At 46.4% G+C, this 20,151-nt stretch overlaps 1 protein-coding gene across 3 annotated transcripts in view; it reads right to left on the bottom strand.

Annotated features, from left to right (window-relative positions):
- TGFB2 (transforming growth factor beta 2) overlaps positions 1 to 19,086 on the bottom strand; it is a 92,094-nt gene extending 73,008 nt beyond the window's left edge. The window contains exons 1-2 of one of the 3 annotated variants that reach the window (XM_070474503.1): positions 17,294 to 19,085; positions 1,142 to 1,225 (exon numbers count right to left, since the gene is read on the bottom strand). In XM_070474503.1, coding sequence (XP_070330604.1) covers positions 1,142 to 1,225; positions 17,294 to 17,639 — 430 coding nt within the window. In that variant the 5' untranslated portion in view covers positions 17,640 to 19,085. Of the gene's footprint in view, positions 1 to 1,141; positions 1,226 to 17,293 lie in introns of all 3 variants that reach the window. The other 2 variants (XM_070474505.1, XM_070474504.1) reach the window with 2 other exon arrangements.
- Positions 19,087 to 20,151: the final 1,065 nt, after the last annotated feature.

A 20,151-nucleotide genomic window follows, 5' to 3' on the forward strand; every position in this document is an offset into this window, starting at 1 on the left:
GAAAATCCCATGGACAGAGGAGCCTGATGGGCTGCAGTTCATGGGGTTACAAAGAGTTGGGCATGATGGAGTGACTAACACTTTCAAGGTTAGGCGTGGTAAAGTGCACATCAGGATAACCCAGGGAGTGCAGACATCTATTTGGGAAACAAAAACATTTCTCCTGTCCTTATTTGGGATCTCCACTTGAATTTAGAATCCATATAATTCATGCTTCCTCGGGGCCTCAAAAGTGTAGAGGGAACCAATGCCAGGACAGTAAGTCCACTTCCTGCCTTCCTGAGCATGGATCAGGATACCACCTGGGCCACAGTGTTTGAGTGTCATGATCACATAAGACCTGTTCTTTGCTCTGGTCTCATGGCTCAGCAGATGATAAAAGATGGCACTCAATAAAAGCTGGCTGATTTATTAATGTTCCAAATCAGAAAGGGGTGGGCCCTCCGGCTTTGGTGACCTCCCCCCCACCCCAGCCTATCACACGGGGTTAGGCTCTGAGGGGCCTGCACTTGCCCTGAGGGTCAGGACGCAGTGGCAAGCTCTCAGGTTCAGCCAACTGAAGCCTTGACCGTGATCAGCCCCTTCTCTCATGCAACCCATTAATGACCGTATGAAGGCCACAAACAAAGATCAGAATACATTTCCCACTGTCCTCCCTCTAGAACTTCAAAGGAGAGAAAAATCTCCTTCTTTGCTTCCAGTTCAGTGCCAGAAACATTCATTGAGCCACTGCTGTGTGTCAGAAATAAGAACACAGGCTCAAATAAGAGAACAAAGAAAAGAACCCTTGACATTCTGGCCATACAATCCCCCCCACAGAGTATCCTTCCAGGGAGTCAAGAGATCAATCCATCAAATCACTTGGGAAGCCCTGGATCACACATCTCATAGACCCACAATCCATCCTTCCCCATATTACAATCAAGTCATCAGAGTACTTCAAAGCATTCATGAATATTTTTCTGATAGACACTCTGACTACAAGATTGGGGGCACCAGTGTGACTGTCCAGCTACGAGGCTGCACTTCAGAATTCTCTTTTGCCTCTGACAAGTTCCCCCCAACCCAGGAGACAAACACTACAGATGGACCGGCTATCACTACGTCAAATGAGGTATATAAAGCAGATGAGTGTACTCACCAAGGTACCCACAGAAAACCTGGGACTGTCTGGAGCACAAGCTGCCCACTGAGCCAGAGGGTGTTGTAACAACTGGGCAGACAGCTAGGAGTTTTAAAAAGCACAGTCATTAGCTATTTTACTGAGGAGATGCCTATACAGAGCTATACAAAGATTCAATGCAGAAGAGGGACTCAATGCATGTATTTATCATTCCCCCAGAAACAGAAGGGCCCCGCTGCTCAGGGCCAGGGGACCACAGGGTAGGCACTCTGGGGGATTGTGAATTCTCACCCCAGGCACTTTGGCGTAACTGGCAATCAGGCTCCTGAATTTAGCGTTCCCCTTAACACATGCTAGTGTTAAAATAACAGTGTACAATTTATATACTGAAACAGTCACATAAATACCTTGACTTACATTAAAGATGAATAGGAAAGGCCCTGACCTTTTGAACAAAAGACAGCCTCCCTCTTAAGAGTAAAACTCTGATTTTCATTCGGTTGGCCTTGATGTCAGTTTTCTTAAAACCACCTGTTACCATTTCTAATTCACACATGAAAATCCTACATCAGGGATCAAAAATTCAAGTATATACTGGTTTAGGGCTACTTAGTGACAATTTAAAAATCCAGGCCTCCTTGGAATGGATTACATGCATCTTCCATGATACTTTTTGACATCCTGAAATTCTGAACTCTGCTTTCTTTAAAGACCTTGTATGCGTACTAAATGTCAGACTTTAGATTGAGATGATGTAGATGGACACTCCTGCTCTGTAATCAGTCTCCTGGAATCTTTGAACAAATGCCTCGATGCACCTAAGCCACTGTTGCTATAAAATGAAACTGATATCATGCTATTCCTGAGGGTTTGTGAAAGATTGAAATGAGATATTTAAAAGAAACTGACAAATAAAAAGTCCTCTGGGATATCATAATATCAATTATCTAACATATTTGATAGGTGAATTCCCAACGGTCTTCCAGATTTGAATGAACAGACTTCTATCCCAGCTCCTTATATTAATTTAAAGCCGTCCAACAAGCATTTCCACCTTCCATTCACCTAGGGCGTGTCGTCTAAAAGTAGCATGACCACTATTCATAACTGACTTGAAGATTTCTTTGGACAAAACATACAGATCTTGTGACTTCCCCCTCCCCTCCCCTTTTCTTTGGCCAGATTTTTATGTTTCTCTCTCAATTCTAAAGCAGATTAAGAAAATTTTTTTCCATGCCCTATAATTTACCACCTCCAACATTCAGCCCCCTAACAAGATCCCAGGGACACAATTTTCACACTTGTGGGGATTACACCTGCCAGTCAAAACCCTCTTTAATTGAGATGTGGGAGGTGCCCGGCCTGAATGGCCCAGAAGATGAAGGCCCAAAACCCAGACCTCGGAAACACGCTGCTCTCACGTCGCCACCATACACTGCTACCAGCTGACATCTGCTCACACATGTTTTCACCCACAAGCAACCACGGTGTTTATTTTCAGAGCCCTCTCAACAGCCTCCCCAAGAGAAAATTCCCTCCCATCGCCCGTCAGCAAAGATAGGAAGCTACAGACGGGGGTAGAAACTGTGTCACAAGATCAGCAAGGCACACGATGTCTTCTCATTCAGATCTGACCTCTAAAAAGAGATGCTGAAAGCTCTCTGCGATAAAAATCTCAAAGAACAGAACCAGAGACAGGCAGGGCATGCAGAGTGTGGCTGGGTCAGCAGCACATTCTCTTCACACGAGGGCCCTGTGCATTTCTGGGGGGATTTCACTCCTTTTCCTGGGAAATAGCACCTTCTTCAGGCCAGTGGCTGTGTGGTACTGCAGAGGGATACTGATTCTGTTAATGGAATCCAGATCCCTGAACTCAACCCTGATCACCCGGGTCAAAGGAAGTCTATGAGAGAACAGGCAAGCTAACTGTCGTCATCTGTCATTTCCAACAAGCAGTCCTCAAGTATGCACCTTTGGTTTACTCTCGCTCTGCTATCAAGCTACAGCATTAAAATCCTTTCTTTCCTCCCTCCCCTTTTTGTTTTGTTTTGTTTATTTTGTTTTGTTTTTAAGCACGGCCAAAGAATAGGGTGAGCTTCACTAGTGGCTCAGTAGTTACAGAATCTGCCTGTGATGCAAGAGTCATGGGTTCGATCCCTAGGTTGGGAAGATCCCCCTGGGAAAGGAAATGGCAACTCACTCCAGTATTCTTGCCTGAAAAAATCCCATGGACAGAGGAGCCTGGCAGGCTACAGACTATGGGGCTGCAAAGAGTCGGACACGACTGAGCAACTAAACCACCACCATAAAGAACAGGGTGCTCTGGTGCTGATCCAGGGCCTCAGAAGTTAAGACCATGAATCGGATGGAGATATACGTGATGCAAATAAGGGTGATTTACACCAAAGAAAGTAACTGTTAGTTTTTTTTTTTTTTAATCAATTTTCAAGATCTATGTGTTTGAAGTCACACTATAATACAGGTAAACTTTTTCTATTGATAAGGTTTGGGGTCCATGTGAAATGCTTTTTAAAATGTGAAACCCTAGGGAAAATCTGAGACATGAATAGTCTTAAGAGATACGATCATTTTAAGAAGTCCCTGGGTATATTCACTCATGGATAATGGGGGAGCATGGCTCAGGTAAGTCAAAAGATAGAAACAGTCTTGGAATTAAAATTTTGTGTGAGTAATTTATAAAATAACTAAAAGACAATGAAACTAACTATAAAAGTGCTAGGACTCCTTTTTGCCTGTGATGACACAACTAAGAAATAAAGCAATCAAACTTAAACTCACAGGGTTTCCAAAGTGTGCTTCTGAGCTACCTACTTTAAGATCACCTGGCTATCTTATCAAGAGGCAGTTACCTGGAGCTCACCTTGAAATTAAAGAATCATCATCTTGGTAACTCCATGATGGTCCAGTGATTAGGACAATGAGAGCTCACGACTGAGGACCCCGGTTAGATCCCTGGTGGAGAACTAAAATCCCTCAAACCACGAGATATGGCCAAGAAAAAAAAAACAAAAATTAAAACTATTGAATAATAACTTGGATGGAGGGCAGGAGACAAAGTTCCGGGAATCCACACCTAGCACTCCAGGCGATCCCTTTGCTTGGCAGAATTCAAGAAACACTAGCATAGCCTTTGTGACCTAGAGGTTAGAAAGGCCTTTTACAAAAAGTTCATTTGTCCTCAAAACTACCCAATCAGATGGATCACAGAGAAACGATCCTCTCCTAAGGGTTGTCTGTTCTGGGTAATTAGTCTTTTTATGTAGCATGAAAGTGTCTCTTAGCCAGAGAGAAAGACATTCTTGCTGCGATGACATCTCAAGCAGAATTAAATGTCACTAAAAATGGGCTTCCTAGGTGGTGCTAGTGATTAAGAACCTGCCTGCCAATGCAGAAGATGCAAGAGACTCAGGTTCCATTCCTGGGTCAGGAAGCTCCCCTAGAGGAGGGCATGGCAACCCACCCCAGTATTCTTGCCTGGAGAATCCCATGGACAGAGGAGCCTGGCGGGCTCCATAGGGCCACAAAGAGTCACATCTGAGTGACTTAGCAGGAGCAGCAAAAATGCTGCAGTAAACTCCACATCAAATTAGTCCCTGCCTCAACCCCTCCCCGGCCTCCACACAAACATTCTCTACACAGATATCTCTCTCATGATGAGAACAGTTCCAGAAGTGGGCACCGTTATCTCTCCCAGCACGAGATGACAGGGAGTTTCTACTCCTCTCAGAGGATTCCCAGCAAAAGTTTCTTACAAACTGCTGATCCCCAACATCTAATGACTCAGGGTCAGTTTGGCTCAAGACTCTCTTTCTAGAATCCGGGTACAACTGCCAAAGAATTAATGAAACTAGACCTGACCCTATACACAGTTTCATGGTTGATGCTGATGCTTTCTGACAGCAGAATTCCTCTGAAATATATCTTGCTCCAAGACAAACCAGCGGCTGCCACCTCATTCCACGGAGGTGAAATGCACAGTAGGTGAAATAGTGGCCATTCGGGACTGAGTTCATCATATGAACAGCAAACTCCACTAACACACTTAACAACCTAAAGCTTGAGTGAGAACCGCTGCCTGAGAACCTTACGTGATAGCCATCATTCTCCTTTGGTTCTGCCCAGCTACTTCTGGGTAAAAGATGTTTCTCTCTCCGTAACTTCCGGAGCCAGATGCTAAGATGCAAGCTTGGATGTGGAAACCCTTCTTCCAGAAAGCCCTGACAGACGTCCAAGCAGGCAATTCCTTTACCAGATCATCCATCTTCTGTAAAGACATGTCCTCAGTCTGTGATTTTCTTCTTTTTTTTTTTTCCCCTCCTTCTAAAGTTGAATCAGAGTTAAGTCACTCACCTATTTTTCTTTCTTTTTTTGGCCTTTCTCAGCTAGCAACTTAATGATAGGAGTTTATTAGAAGGAAAGAACAACTTCAATGGCATAGTCATAAGCTGTCAAAACAGTAGTGAAAACGAGATGAAGCCAATGGATAGGGAAATGTGCTGTGTGCTCAGCCACTAAGTAGTGTCTGACTGTGCAACTCCATGGGTGTAGCCCGCTAGACTCCTCTGTCCATGGGATTATCCAGGCAAGAACACTGGAGTGGGCTGCCGTTTTCTTCTCCAAGGGATCGTCCAACCCAGGGATTGAACCTAGGTCTCCTGCACTGCCAAGCAGATTTTTTACCACTGAGCCACCTGGGGAGCCCAGAAAGGGAAATAAATAATTCCATAAGAAGAAAACCCCCCCACAAATGGAAGGAATAATAAAGTTATTGCTACATATGATCTAGAGAGGATAACCTTAGTTGAATTTGATCTAAGAAGTACTGAATTCCCAATGCTGAAATGAGTCCAAAGCTTAAAAATTAGGTTATAGTTCTTAGAAAATTCCCATTGATGGGCAATAATATATTTTAGTGACCTTAAAATGCATGAAAAACTACTGTCTCCTCGTGTAGACAGTTTTTCCTCTGAGATCAACGTCTCTCTTAAAACCAAACTCTGCCTTCTCATCATTAACATGCTGGAATAACAGACAAGGGCTGTGACAACAGCCTGAAGTTATGAATGAGCAGTTATTTGTGAACACGCTTGTCAAGACAGATGTGGGATCTGTCAGTGTGGTGTGGGTTAGATAGGGAAAGCCAAATGAACTGAGCCAAGGTCAAAGTCACAACATTTTTCTTTTTCCTCCTTGAGACTGGAAAGATGCTACAGGGCTTCCTGAAACTAACATCTCCAAAAAAGCAGCCCGAGTGTTACTCGGGCTCATGGTTGCCTCGTGACCCTCCTTTCCAAAACACCGTGTCTCTTCCTCAGGAACATGCTGCTTTCTACTGGGTCACGTGGAGGCCGAGAGGAAGGCCTGAAGGAAGATCCACGCTCCCTCCGTGGACAGAGATGCGTGCCACATGCCAGTGTGAGAGCAAACAGCTGCCCGAGGAGGCTGGAAATGCATCCGAACTATTTTCAGAAGGTCTGGGCTTTGCAACATCCAGAAAGCATTTTCCATTTGCTTTAAGTTCCTCAAGTTGTTGTGATTAAAGGGGACATCTAAGCCCCACATTTCTGGCTTATCAGGCAGAACCAAATCCAAGGGCTCATTTCTGAGAAAGAAGGGAAGGGGCTGGTCCACGGAGAAGAGCTTTGTGGGCACCAGAAGGCATTCCCCTCCTTCCAACAGCCCCTGCAGCTGCTGCCTAGTCACTCAGTCATGTCCACCTCTGTGTGACCCTGGGGACTGCAGCCCACCAGGCTCCTCTGTCCATGGATTCCTCCAGGCAAGAATATTGGAGTGGGTTGCCATGCCGCCCTCCAGGGGAACTTCCCAACCCAGGGATCTTCCCAACCTAGGGTCTCCTGCATCGCTGGCAGATTCTTTACCAGTGAGTCACAAGGGAAGCCCCCTAACAGACCCTAAGCCCAGTAAACTCGATTCCCTTTGGACAGCACTGCCCTCTCACGCCAGTGAAGTGGCTTGACTCGGTGGCTCCAGGAAAGCCAGGATGCTGTGTCAAACAGAGAGAACTTTCCTCTATTGACAGCTGCTGCTGCCCAAGTGCGGCCTGTCCTCTCGGACAACACCTCCTCCGTTTTCATTTCCTCCTCAAACCCTTTGCAGTAACTTCCCACCACCCTCTCCCCTTCTTCCCACCCATCCTCCTCTGGGAGACTTCTACCCAGTAATGGCATTTTGTTGCTGAAGTCTGTTGCTAAATGAATTGCCTGGGACTTCCCCAGCAGTCCAGTGGTTAAGACTTCCCCTTCTAATGCAGGGGTTGTGGGTTGGGTCCCTGGTCAGAGAGCTAAGATCTCACATGCCTCATGGCCAAAAATCCAGAAATTAGAAAAAAAGAAAAAGAAGAAGAATACTGTAACCAATTCAATAAAACCTTTAAAAATGGTCTGCATTTTTAAAAAAAGTCTTTAAAAATGTTAGAAAATAATAAGTAATAAATAAATAAATTGCCTGGCAGTGAAGAAACCACTGTGGCTGGTTCCTGGTCATGAAAGTTAGACGAGGTCCAAACATCCTGGCTACCTTCTCAATAGAGCCTCTCAACAGGGGAGGCAATGAGACAAGGGACCTGGGAGAAGGGGCCGAGCGTGGCCCAGAGACAAGCTTCCCAGAAGCCCCCTTGGCATGTTAGCCTTTTATGAACAATATCCTCCCCCATCCGCACCCCAACCTTTGTTGGATTTCAGCCTTTAGGGCCCAGAAAGATAAAGAGGCGAGTATTATGTAACTCATATGCATATTCAGAGAGATCAGTTAAAATCATTTCAAAAAAAAATTTCCCTATAAATGTACAGGCCCTTTGAAACAACTAGCAACACCCTGAGATGTCAAAAAAAAAAAAAAAAGAATGAAAAAGAAAACCGGATATTAATGCACTGAGCATGCCTAGCCAGACACTCCAGCTGGGAGGAATCCAGGATGCAGATCTCCTGTTTCTGGTGCCAGAGGTGGCTATTACCAGTCAGAGGCTCTGAAAGTTTACTAAATAGAAACGTTTCCTGAGGGCAGATATCACGCCCCCTCTTAATTTTATTTTCAATGTGTTTCTAGGACAGAACACTCTGCTATATACACATGGACCGCTACTCTTCCAGTCCACAAACATGAATGTGACTTCCCTGCTGCTAGGTATTTTTCATATTCTAATACCTCTGAAATCCCAACGCCCTCTTAGAAACAATGGCATGTTACAGTTAATTAATTGGCAGTGAGAGCTCTAAGTGGCATATGAAATTACGGACTGCTGCTTCAGGTGTGTCTGACTCTGCGACCCCAAGGACTGTAGCTTGCCAGGCTCCTCTGTCCAAGGGATTCTCAAGAATACTGGAGTGGGTTGCCATTTCCTACTCCAGGGATCTTCTCAACCCAGGGATCCATATGAAATTACGGTGCATTGTGAAATCAGTGGTGCTTGAGATTCAATGCATAATAACTGCCTGCAAAGCAAGCCTGTTAAGTGCCAGAAGTAGCTACACTGGGAATTTCTTTGCACATCATCACCCATCCTCCACGACCCTAGGGGGCAGGGCTCATCTTCTTCATGACAAGTGAACAAACAGATCAGCTTAAGTGCTGGGGCTGTAGCCCAGCCACTAAGCCACGATGGCAGAGCCAAGATCTGAATTCAGCAGTGTGGGTTGTATCAGACTCTTTGCACCCCCATGGACTGTAGGCTGCCAGGCTCCCCTGTCCATGGAATTCTCCAGGCAAGAATGCTGGAGTAGGTTGCCATTTCCTCCTCCAGGGGATCTTCCTGACCCAGGGATCAAACCCGAGTCTATGTCTCCTGCATTGCAGGCAGGTTCTTTACCACTAGCGCCACCTGGGAGGCCCCTCAGCAGGAAGCAGCTGAAATGTCCATGAGGCAGTTTGAGCAACGAGCCCTGAGACAGCCAGGCGGCTCACTGAGACAAGACCACATTTTAACAACTTCCATCGGCCTGGCGTAGGCCTTCTTGCCTTTGAAGCTCCCTTTTCCCTTTCAGCCTCTGAGATTGTTCTGGTGCAATTCCCTTTTACTTATTCTCTTTCTTTTACTTATTGGATCTGTCTGGCTCTCAAGCCTGTGCTCATTAGACAACACCATCCTGCCTTACCCAATCAATTTTCAAGAGACAAGATGAATCTCCTATCAATCAAATTTAGAAAAGTTTTGCAAAGAAATGATGGCAGTTCAAGATGAAGACCAGGAGACTTGAGAGATCACAATATTTGTATCAACTACCTGCAGAGATAAAAGCAGAATGTGTTAAAAACAAGAAAAAAGACCGAGGGTTGTGTAGAAAAGGATTCATAAATATAGTGCCTTCTGGAGGGAAAGAATGCAGAGCTTCTAGGAATAGAATTCCTGCCAAGAAAGGAAAGTCACCACCCTTTCAGGGATGTTCTATGTCACTTTTCAAGAGGGCAGGAAAAGTCATGCTCTCCATTTCCTAAATGGTCTCTGTGTAGGGCTTCTATTACTTATACCTAAAAGCCTGACTTTCAATAAGACATCGCTGATAGAAATAGTTATAGCCATGTCCTCAGATGTTGCAGGGAAAATACTCGTATGAACTATACAGGGTTACTTGTGTGAAGGAAATACGTGCACACATGTAAAATATTTAAAACTATGCTTGGCACATAGTGTGTACCTGCTGAGGGTTAGCTTTCATCATCATCATTATCACCATCATTTTCACTCTTATCTGCAAAACTTGAAACAGGAACTGGGTGGTTCTGAAAGGCCTGGTATTGCCTTTAGCATAGGAACAAGATCCATCAGGCATGGTTTCCCTGATAACGGAGGTAAGATTTCCATCTCTCCACATCTCCTAGTCTTAATGCTTTCAATTCATAGATCTTTCTTCTGGTGACTTAGTCTTATTCTCTAAAGGGAAACCCTCATTCATTTATTAAGTATTGGTTGAGCAAAAACAATAAGCTGTAAGAATATAGCTAAGTCCAAGTGGGTTCTTGTTCTGAAGTAGGTCACCAGCTGATGAAGAAGACAGGTCAGGACACAGCTAGATTTTACCTACAGTAAAAGAAAAGAGGCTGAGATAGAGATGAGTATCAGGACTGTGAGAGTGCCGAGGAAGAGCTAATTAAATATGACAAGGAACATCAAAGAAGGTTTCATAAGGGGATGGCTCTCACTAAACCTCGAAGGATCCTTAAAGGTATTAAAAGATAGCTCTCTAAGTGGAAGAAACAACATAAACAAAGGCCTGACGGCAGGAAAATAAATGGCCCCTTCGGGTAAAGGCAAAGAGTGTGGTTTGGAATCTGGTTGGAGTGTAGTTTTCATGAGAGGATTCAGTTGGGGGCAGAATGCTAAGCAAGGAGGGACCAGGCCCTAAAAGGTCTTGGATGTTATCTAAGATATCTGAGATCTTATCCACAAAGCCAAAATTCTCAAGGCCTTCCTATGTTAGGATTAGACAGCGATGGGCCTGCTAGATTACCAGCCCTGCCAGTCTCTGTTCCCACCCTCTTGGGTGGCAAAATTCACCTAAGGACCAATCCGAGTGAGCCACGGAAACAGATCCTCTGAGGGAAAGTTACAAAGAAATGAATGAGATGGAGGTCCTGAGACATCTGGGCTGGTGGGAATGGTTCCCAGAGCGTTACTTTCAACCACATCGGAGTACCTCTAAAATATCTTTTTAATATCTCATAACCAGTGGCATGTTATAGTCAATTGTCAGTGATGCACCTTAAAAATCAATGGTGTTTGGGAATCAGTGATTAATAGGTACCCTGCAAGGAAGGTCCACCAAGTGTCAGAGGCAGGGTTTGGGACTTCTTTACACAGGTCATGGTCAGTCCTTTGCAACCCTAGGAAGCCAGCATCTTCTTCATCTTAACAGGTGAAGAAACAAGAGGCATGGGTCAGTGATGTTCCCCACCCTACACACGGTTATTCCAGAAGAGAGAAGAACAGGAAGGCAATCTAGAGCCTGTGGGGAAGAGGTCAACAGGGAGAGTTTATGAATAGTTGAGGCCACCAAGCCCATCTGGCAGTAAGGTGGTGGTCACAGCGCAGAGCCGTTCTAACCTACTGGAGGTTAGAAAAGAAACGAAACCAGTGACAACCACCGAAACCGACTTGTGGTTGCAGCGTAACTCGAATTTCTCTCAAACACAGGATGGAAGCAAGCTTTGCAGTCTAAACAAACCCATCAAAGAGTCTGTAGCATGTGATTAAAGTGAAACTACCTGGAGGTCACTGAATTCCTAGGTTAACAACTATCCTTATTTAAAGAATATTAAAAGACAAAGCTCACCATATGGTTTCAAAATGACAATGGAAACTTGTGTTTATCTCGGCCAGAGGCACGTTTCATCAAGTTCTTCAGCATGGACCCACCCTTCGGCAGACGGGGAGAATGAGCACTTTTGGGAAACCCACACCCTCTCTGCAGGGTCCCTCAGGACCGGAGGTGCTGCAGGAGGAAGGCTGAGCAGGACCGGAAGTGCTCCATGAAGAAGGCTGAGGAGGACCGGAAATGCTCCACGAGGAAGTCTGAGCAGGACCGGAAGTAGTCCATGAGGAAGGCTGAGGGAGCTGCTTCCAGAGCTCTTCCCCGGCCTGCTCACCTTAATACTGGGCTTCCCAGGGGGCGCTAGTGGCCAAGAATCCCCTGCCAATGCAGGAGACATACGAGGTGAAGGTTCGATTCCTGGGTCAGGAAGATTTCCCTGGAGAAGGCAATGGCAACCCACTCCAGTATTCTTGACTGGGAAACCCTATGGACAGAAGAACCTGGAGGGTTACAGTCCACGGGGTTGCAAAGAGTCAGACACGACTGAGTGCGTGCGCGTGCACACACACACACACACACCCCTTAATACTGAACTTGTAAAGGGGTGGGTGGGACCAGGGAGGGAGAAGGACCCCCAGAGTCCCACCTTGGTGATCGGTTTGCACATCTCCCTCAGGGGCAGTCTCCACTCTTCTCCCTAACCTTCTAAAAATGCAGCCTGAAGTGTGTTGTAATCTCTGGGCAAAGGCCTAGCAGTCGGTGATCTCCTCTATTCTAACCCAGATTTGATACGGGATCAACAGTGAGTCATTGGCCCTTTTTTCACATCTCAGTTTCCGCTAGGAAACAGGATCTGTCATTCTTTCATATCTTTTTATATGAAAGAGGCTGTGCCTGGGTTACATCAACTTTTCACTAGGGAGAAGGCAGCATTCAAAAAGTGCAGTTCCTTGAGTCGACCCCAGGGGTCGCTGTGGAGACACAGCCGGCTCCCGAAGCCTCTGCCAGGTCAGCGGGTCCCCACCTACTCCACCAGCTTGACAAAGCCCAGCCTCCATCCGGTTTGTAGAGACTCCTCGGAAGAGGAGAGCGGCCTCCCTTGGCAACAAAGACCGCCCAACTGCTTCAGTTATAACCACTATATTTCTTTTAGGGTTTTTTCCAGACTTTGAAAAGTAAAAGAAAGAAAAGAAGAAACCCTGGAAGAGAAGAATGTGGCCTAAGTTAAATGTGACCACAATTAGGCACTAGAGTTAGTACAAGCAATGATGCAATTCAATACAAGTGGGAGAATTAAAACTTGGTCTGCTGTGTATTAGTAACTCAGTCATTGGGGAAGTCTAGGGAAGAGGTTCAAGTCTGTCTTTGATCTCTGTGTCTCTCTTACTCACACATCCATACACAGAGAATCTTCAAAAATGAAATCCCTATCACTTGGCTGTAGACCTGAAAATAACACAATATTATAAATCAACTATAGTTCAATAAAAGAAAAAGAAAAATAATCCCTGACTGTCCAGCAAAAATACTACTGTATTCTAGCAACTGCTAGTATTTTCCTTCATTGGGCAATTGGTTGACAGTCCAGCAATGTATTGGAGAAGGAAATGGTAACCCACTCCAGTATTCTTGCTTGGAGAATCCCATGGACAGAGGAGCCTGGCGGACTACAGTCCATGGTGTCGCAAGAGTCGGATATGACCTAGTGACTAAACCACCACCACCAGCAGTATGTACATAGAAAAGATACATTCATGAATAGAATGGTAAGTTGCACCCCTGCCCCAAACCATACAGTGCTACTACTGTGTCCATTCTATGTTCCATGATTTCACTTGGCAATTTACAGGGGAAATAGAAAAGAAGATTGCCTGGTATTAAATGTTTAGCATTTATGTGAGTCAGTTACAAAAGAAACCTCATCATGATGTCTCCTGCTGTACAGTTTGGTTTATCTAATTCAATATGACAGAATAAACCAACATGATTATTTACTTTCTTCCATTGCGTAGCTTGGAGATTCCACTCTTCCTGAACATGAGCTGCTTATTTTCCTTGCAAGGAAAATCCAAGATAATCCCACACTTCTTTTTTCTCTGTCCTGACTAATATCATACTGCTGCTAACTGAAGTTACAGACGGGTAAAGTGACACTACTGCTTAGGCTAAATGAATGGGAAGTTTTGATGTCTCTCATTGAAGCCCTTTAAGATCATCATAATATACTATATATCATACAAAAGAGTGAAATTCATAGTCCAACTTACTTAAGAAAACTAAAGATGTTTTGCTTTTAGGTTATTACTTTGGAGGTGGTGCTACTGCAGAATTTAGCAATCCCAAATAAATCCCAGGGTCACCGGGCTTCTCCACATGGGAATTTCATAATTTTTTGATGTAAGGGGGTTGGAAGTGGGAAGAGGACCTGTCCTGTGCATTCTAGAGTGGTTAACAGCAATCCCTGGCCTCTCCATCCCCAGTCATGACATCCAAAAATGTCTCCAAACATTGCCAAACATTCCCTGAGGGTGGGGATAGCAAAAGCGGTAACATCACCACAATAAGAACCAAAACACCTGCCTGAAATTTGTTACATGGGAGAGAGAGGAGAAAGAAAGAAAAAAAAGTTTTGTCTCGTCCTTTTTCCTTTTTTGACTGTCCAAGTGTCTACATATTTCAATTGTTAATCATTTGGATTCTTACTCCATTAAGTGGAATCACTCTTTCTAAATTTCTAAAGCCTAGTACAGTGTCTTTGGAATAGATGTGCCTTGAGATTCCAGTGGATTGTCAAAGGATGAGAAGTCTGCTAATTCCCACTGGGTAAAGTGTGGATAAACCTTAGCATAACTCCACTTTGAGCCTTAAACTAACAGCACGTGAAAAGATCAATACAAATAAATTCAAAACTAATCAGACCCCTTCTTCAAATGTTGACACAGTATTATTTATAACCCATAAATACCTTCTTGACTAAAATTTATCCTAGGAGATTGGCACCTGGCCAGTTCTATTCATATTTACTGTATTTATATAGTACACTGGTCCAAGGATAATATTTAAGACAAAATATGCTTCAAGACATATACAATATCTTATATTTTTACTTTTAAAACTCTGCATTGCTAAAAATATTCGTCTGAACTGTATAAAATGTCCTGCAAAGGACTATCAAGAATCTGTAATGATATATAACTCATTGAGTATAATTAGAGCATATTTGTAATATTTGAGTTGAAGTCACTCCCTGAACGCTAATAAGTTGGTGGTAAAAAATGAACCAGTGATCTTTCCCATGCCTCCATCCCTGGGGCTCGTGACCGTCCTCGGATTCCCTTTGAGAAATGACAGGCACACTCCCTCCCCACAGCAGCTTCAGAGAGGACCGAGTTAAAAGTTAAGAGGAACAGTCCTAAAGAGGGAGACTTGGTATATAAGCCAATGCTGTCCTTTCAATTTGCCCTTTAAAAAATATGGTGGAGTGATTTTTTTTTCTTTTCTCCCCCCCCCCCCCTTTCTTTGGAAGGGTTCTGTATATTCCAGTATAACTAGAAAGTGCTGGAAAATCAGTTAACCTACTTTCTATAAAATTATCCACAGTCCTAGCACAGTAGTATCAAATCTGCTATTAATAAGACTTTCTGCTCCTAAACTTCCTTTCAGGCTTTAAGAAGCCTGCATTCTTTGTAGGAAAACTGATAGTGTATATTTTATCCTGTGCTGATCAGAGGTTTTCAATTTCTTTGGTAGCTGGGAGTGGAAACAGAAGGGAATCCACACACCCATCTTTAATGCCAACCTCTGAAATCCTAATAATCTGAGAATTTTCCCAGTTTGGTGATGATTATGATCCCGAGTGGGATCATCTCAATTCTTGAGATTGAAGAGGGTTTGAAAGCATGAACACCCTCTTGGGTAACTTGCTCTCTCCACACCTATCTCAGGAAGAGATCAGACCTCCTGTGTGATATAAAAATACCAGCAGTTCATTAAAGCTGTTGCAGGTAAACACTGAAGGGTTGGCTTGTTCTGATTCTACATAACTGCCTGCCTGCCCAAATTCCAACAGAACGTCACACGTGCTAGAGAAAGCAAACTGACTCAACTCCCTGTTGGGTCTCAATGATTTTGCGCTAAATTACAATGAACTTTATTTCCTAATATCTCCAGGGCTCCGTCCCAGGTAGAAAGCTTTCCTTCCTCCCACCCCCCTTACCCGCCTCCCTCCACCCCCCATCACCAAGATGGAGTGTATATTATCACCACTGTGGTGAATGGTGTCATAATTACAATAATAAAATCGACCCCCTTGCCAGGATCTCCTATCTCAGCTCTGCTCTTAAACAAGAGATGCTGCTGCAGCAAAACAGAGGTCGCCAGGAAGACGGGGGTTGTATACGTCAGCCGATATTCTGAGACCATCAGATACAAGACATGGCAAGTCCCGGAACTACGACTTGTCAAACTAAATATAAATATTCAAAAAGAGAAGCACCACCCTGCAATTAGAACCTCTAGGATAAAACTACCAAGATGGCCATATTATCTCTGTAGGCAAGACACACAGACTTTGTGAAGGCAGCCAGAGAGTATATAGGGCATGAAAAGGGGCGGAGAGAAGTGGGCAACCAATGAAAAGTGTAGACTTGGGACTTGGAATACGCAAAAGTTGGAGCTTTTTTTTTTTTTTTTTTCTTCTCTCCTTTCTTTTTCTTCTTCCTGGTATTTAACCCTCTCAGGTATCAATATATGCTTCTTCTTTGCTTTTTCTTTTTTTAAGAACTTGGAAATCATCCTAAGCTAACTGCCCTCTTCCCTTCCCCCCAAGAAACTCCAACAATAAATCATTTCACTTCCACGGCTACTGTATGCCAGCTGGTTTTGAGGACACTGCCCTCAGAGAAGCCAGTTTAAAAAAAAAAAAAAAGAAATCGGCTGTCTTCTACGCTGAGATTCAGGAATGCAACGAAGTGACTGCAGGAAGCCTATGAAAGGGCAGGGAACACCGGGCTCCAGAGTGAGAAAGATTAACGATAAAACGCCTAACAAAAAGTATTTGCTACACCGGCGATTTTAAGAAGGCAGGTTTGAGAGGATTCTGGAAAAAAAAAAAAAGGAAGGAAAAACTCTTTTAAACGTAGTCAGAAACGAAGCTGTCCTCTCTACCATTCCAGGTGAAATCAAAAGGGGACGTGGTTACAAGATCTCGCCTTGGCGGGGGCGGGGGGATGTAAACACCCCGTCGAGGTCAGAGATTCACGAATTGAGGGGCTGGAGGTCGGTTTTTGGAGGGGTCGCCAGATCGGGTTTCGTCTTGGCGATGCTGACATTTTTCGGGGAGTTACAGACAATAGGGAAGCCTCGCGGAATCAGCTGATAGGTCGGCAAGGAATGGGGCGCCTTCCGGTGAGGCTCGTTTTGAGCCACTCTTTTTTTTTTTTTTTTTAACCCTTCGCGCCCCAGTTCGGCGGGCTCCAGGCCAATCGGAGCAAAGAAAACAAACCCACCGAGGTTTCCCGGTTTAACTCGGCCCCGGGGAGCGCCTGGAGTTTGACAGAGGAGGGCTGACTCCTAGCCGGTGGCCGAGTCGAGAATTCCAGGGAGAAGAAAAAAGGAGAGAGAGAGAGAATAACGCCTTATAAAGGACGGGGGCGTTGGGGGTGGGGGGGGAGAAATGGAGAAAATAAAGTCGCAAGTCCACGTTTTAAAACCTAATGTTCTCAAGCACACAGCTGGCAAGGAGGTGGGTGGGACGGAGGACCAGAGAAGGGGAAGGAGTGAGCCGGGGACCCCAGAGGGCAGGGCGATCCCTGGAGTGGCTGCGGTTCTTGAAGCCTCGGGCAGCGCTAAGCCCCGGGGAATGAAAGCAAGGAGCGGTACTTACTTTCCGAGGGTAAGAAGGGCGGCATGTCTATTTTGTAAACCTCCTTGGCGTAGTATTCCTCGTCGCTCCGCTCGCGCTCGCAGGCGGCCGCCCTCCGGCTCGCCTTCTCCTGGAGCAAGTCCCTGGTGCTGTTGTAGATGGAGATCACCTCCGGGGGGACCTCCTCGGGTTCGGGGTAGTCTTCTGGGGGGCTGGTGAGCTTCAGCTTGCTCAGGATCTGCCCGCGGATCGCCTCGATCCTCTTGCGCATGAACTGGTCCATGTCGAGCGTGCTGCAGGTAGACAGGCTGAGCGCGACCGTGACCAGATGCAGGAGCAGAAACGCGCTCAGCACACAGTAGTGCATTTTTTTAAAGGTGGAAAAAAATTTTTTTTTTCTTTTAAGTAAAAAAGTAAGGAAAAAAAAAACCTAGCAACTCTCAAAGTACAGATCAGGTAGATTTTTTTTGAATGCGAAACTTTTGCAAACAATCGAGAGTCAATGTCCGAGAGAAAAAGGTATCTTGCTTGAATTCCTTTCAAAAGAAAAGGCAACGTCGTTCCCCAAGTGGAAATATTAATACACGACGGGCAGGGGGAACCTGCACTTGAGGGAGTCGGCAAAAGTTTTCTTGGAGCGACGAGATGGAGGGGAGGGGGGGCGGAAAAAAGAGACGAGTGGCTATTAGGCAGAAATAAATTTAGCAGGAGGAAACGGAGTTCAGTATGTCAGTTTCGGGTGCGGAGTGGCGAATCTGAACTCGGCTCCTCCGGCCAAAAGGGAAGAGATGAAAAGGTCCCGGGGCTGGCAGCGGGCGCGCCGGCGGGAGGGGCGCGGGCCGCGCTGTCAGGGGGGCGGCCGAGGCCGGCCGGCTCCAATTTATATATTTCAAGAAGGAGCGGCGCGGCGCGGCCCTGCCTTCCACTGCGGCGCTGAGAGCAGGAGCGGCAGCAGCTCCGGAGCGGAGGAGCGCACACGTGTGTGAGTGTGTGAGTGAGTGTGCGTGTGAGTGTGTGTGGTGTGAGTGTGGGCGCGCGCGCGCCCGGGTGCGCGCGCTGGGGGCGAGCCCGGCCCGCGGCGGGGAGGCGGGAGAGCTTCGCCCGGCGCCCGGGACTCGGCCGGGTCCGGCGCGGGCCGCGGAGGCCGCGCAGGGAGGCGGCGAGGATCCTGCTCCCGGAGCTGCGCGCGGGGGCCGACACCCCGGCCGGCGCGCCGACCCGCCCGCTCACTCCACGTTGCCGCCGCCGCCGCCGCTGGCGAACGCGTCCGGCCTCCAGCTCCCTCCTTCTGCTCCTCCTTCTGCTCTCGCTCCAAACGCCAACCCGGCAACAGGCGAGCGGCGGCCGCCGCCGTGGCTCTCGCCGCCCGCGGACCGCAGCGGCAGCCGGGCGACGCGCCGGCGGGGGAGTTTTATTCCTAGGGGGGTGGCGAAGGGGTTCCCTCGGACTCCCACCCCGTCCCACCCTCGCCTGATTTCTCTCCCACGTGGGCTTTTCTCGCTTAGGGCAGCAGACACTTGGCAGCCCGCAGTAGGTCCTCTCCTGCTTGCTTCCAGCAGCCGGGCAGCCCCCTCGGTTTGCGCCCGAATGGCTCCCTAGACCGTTATCCTAGCTCTCCATCCCTCTCCCCGGGCCTGCTTCACTTGCGCTCTCGCCCTTCCCTGTGCCTCTTCCTTTCTGCCGCTCTCTCGGTCCCTCCGTATCTCTCTGGCTGACCTCTCTCTCTCTCCCTGTCTCTGTCTCTCTCTCTCGTCGGGAGCTTCTGGAGCTCCCCTCAGAGCGAACCTTCTGCTGGCAGCAGATAACATCACGATCCTGCCTGGGAGGAGAGATTTATAAGTTCTCCCCGAACCACGTGTTTGCCTTCAACAAAGTGACGTGCTAGGATTACAGTCAGGAGTCCTCTCGTTTACTTAGACCACGAGCTCTCCCTGAACCGTTGAGGGGGTGTGGAAATGAGGATGGCTGAGGGGCAGGGAGGGAGGAGGTGCAGTGTGCGCCCTGACAACAGTGATTTATGGTATTTACTTTATATAGTCATTTTGGACCCGTCTGGTGAAGGACAGGCGATCAAGCCTCCCATTTTTACTTCGTGTGGCTTGCTCACGGCTTCCCAGATGGGATCACTTGCTCGAGAAGCAAGTCTTCCCTCCTATATTGTACACACACACACACACACACACACACACACACACACCCGCACACTTAGGCAAATGAGCATCAAACAGTTGACTCTGGGCCAGGCTAGCCCCTGAGATAGGTCATCCAAGCTCCACCTTCTTTGTAGTTCAGTCACTAAGTCATGTTCCACTCTTTGCGACCCCATGGACTGCAGCTGCCAGGCTTCCCTGTCCTCCTCTATCTCCCGGAGTTTGTCCAAATTCATGTTCACTGAGTCGGTGATGCTATCTAATTCCCCATCCTCTGCCACCTTATCCTCCTCTTGCCTTCAGTCTTTCCCAGCTTCAGGGTCTTTTAGTGGGCGTTTTCTGAGACTCCACGGCACCTGTGCTGGCACCTCTGACCTAAAGCTTATTATGGTTTGTTGTTCACAGCCTGGTTCTGCACTTGAAACAGAACTTTATCTTGTGCACCCAGAGAATGAATTGCATTTATTTTGCTGTTTGAATGAATGGATCTTAAGTTGCTGCCAAAGGCTTTCTCTTCACCTTCTTCCCCAGCTAGACCTGAGTGACCAACTTCATTTTTTCCACAGCCTATATATCCAGGAAGCTGGGATTTTAAGTGTTTGATGTCTGCTGTTACACACTACTCATAACATTTTCTGTTTCAACCTAGTCCAAATGAGATGAATAAAAATAATGCTTGCTCCTGTTCACTTCTCTTTTTCTCTTACTTTTACTCAAAAAACATTTTCA

The sequence above is a fragment of the Odocoileus virginianus genome, chromosome 11, assembly GCF_023699985.2.
Source record: "Odocoileus virginianus isolate 20LAN1187 ecotype Illinois chromosome 11, Ovbor_1.2, whole genome shotgun sequence".
Lineage (NCBI taxonomy): Eukaryota > Metazoa > Chordata > Mammalia > Artiodactyla > Cervidae > Odocoileus > Odocoileus virginianus.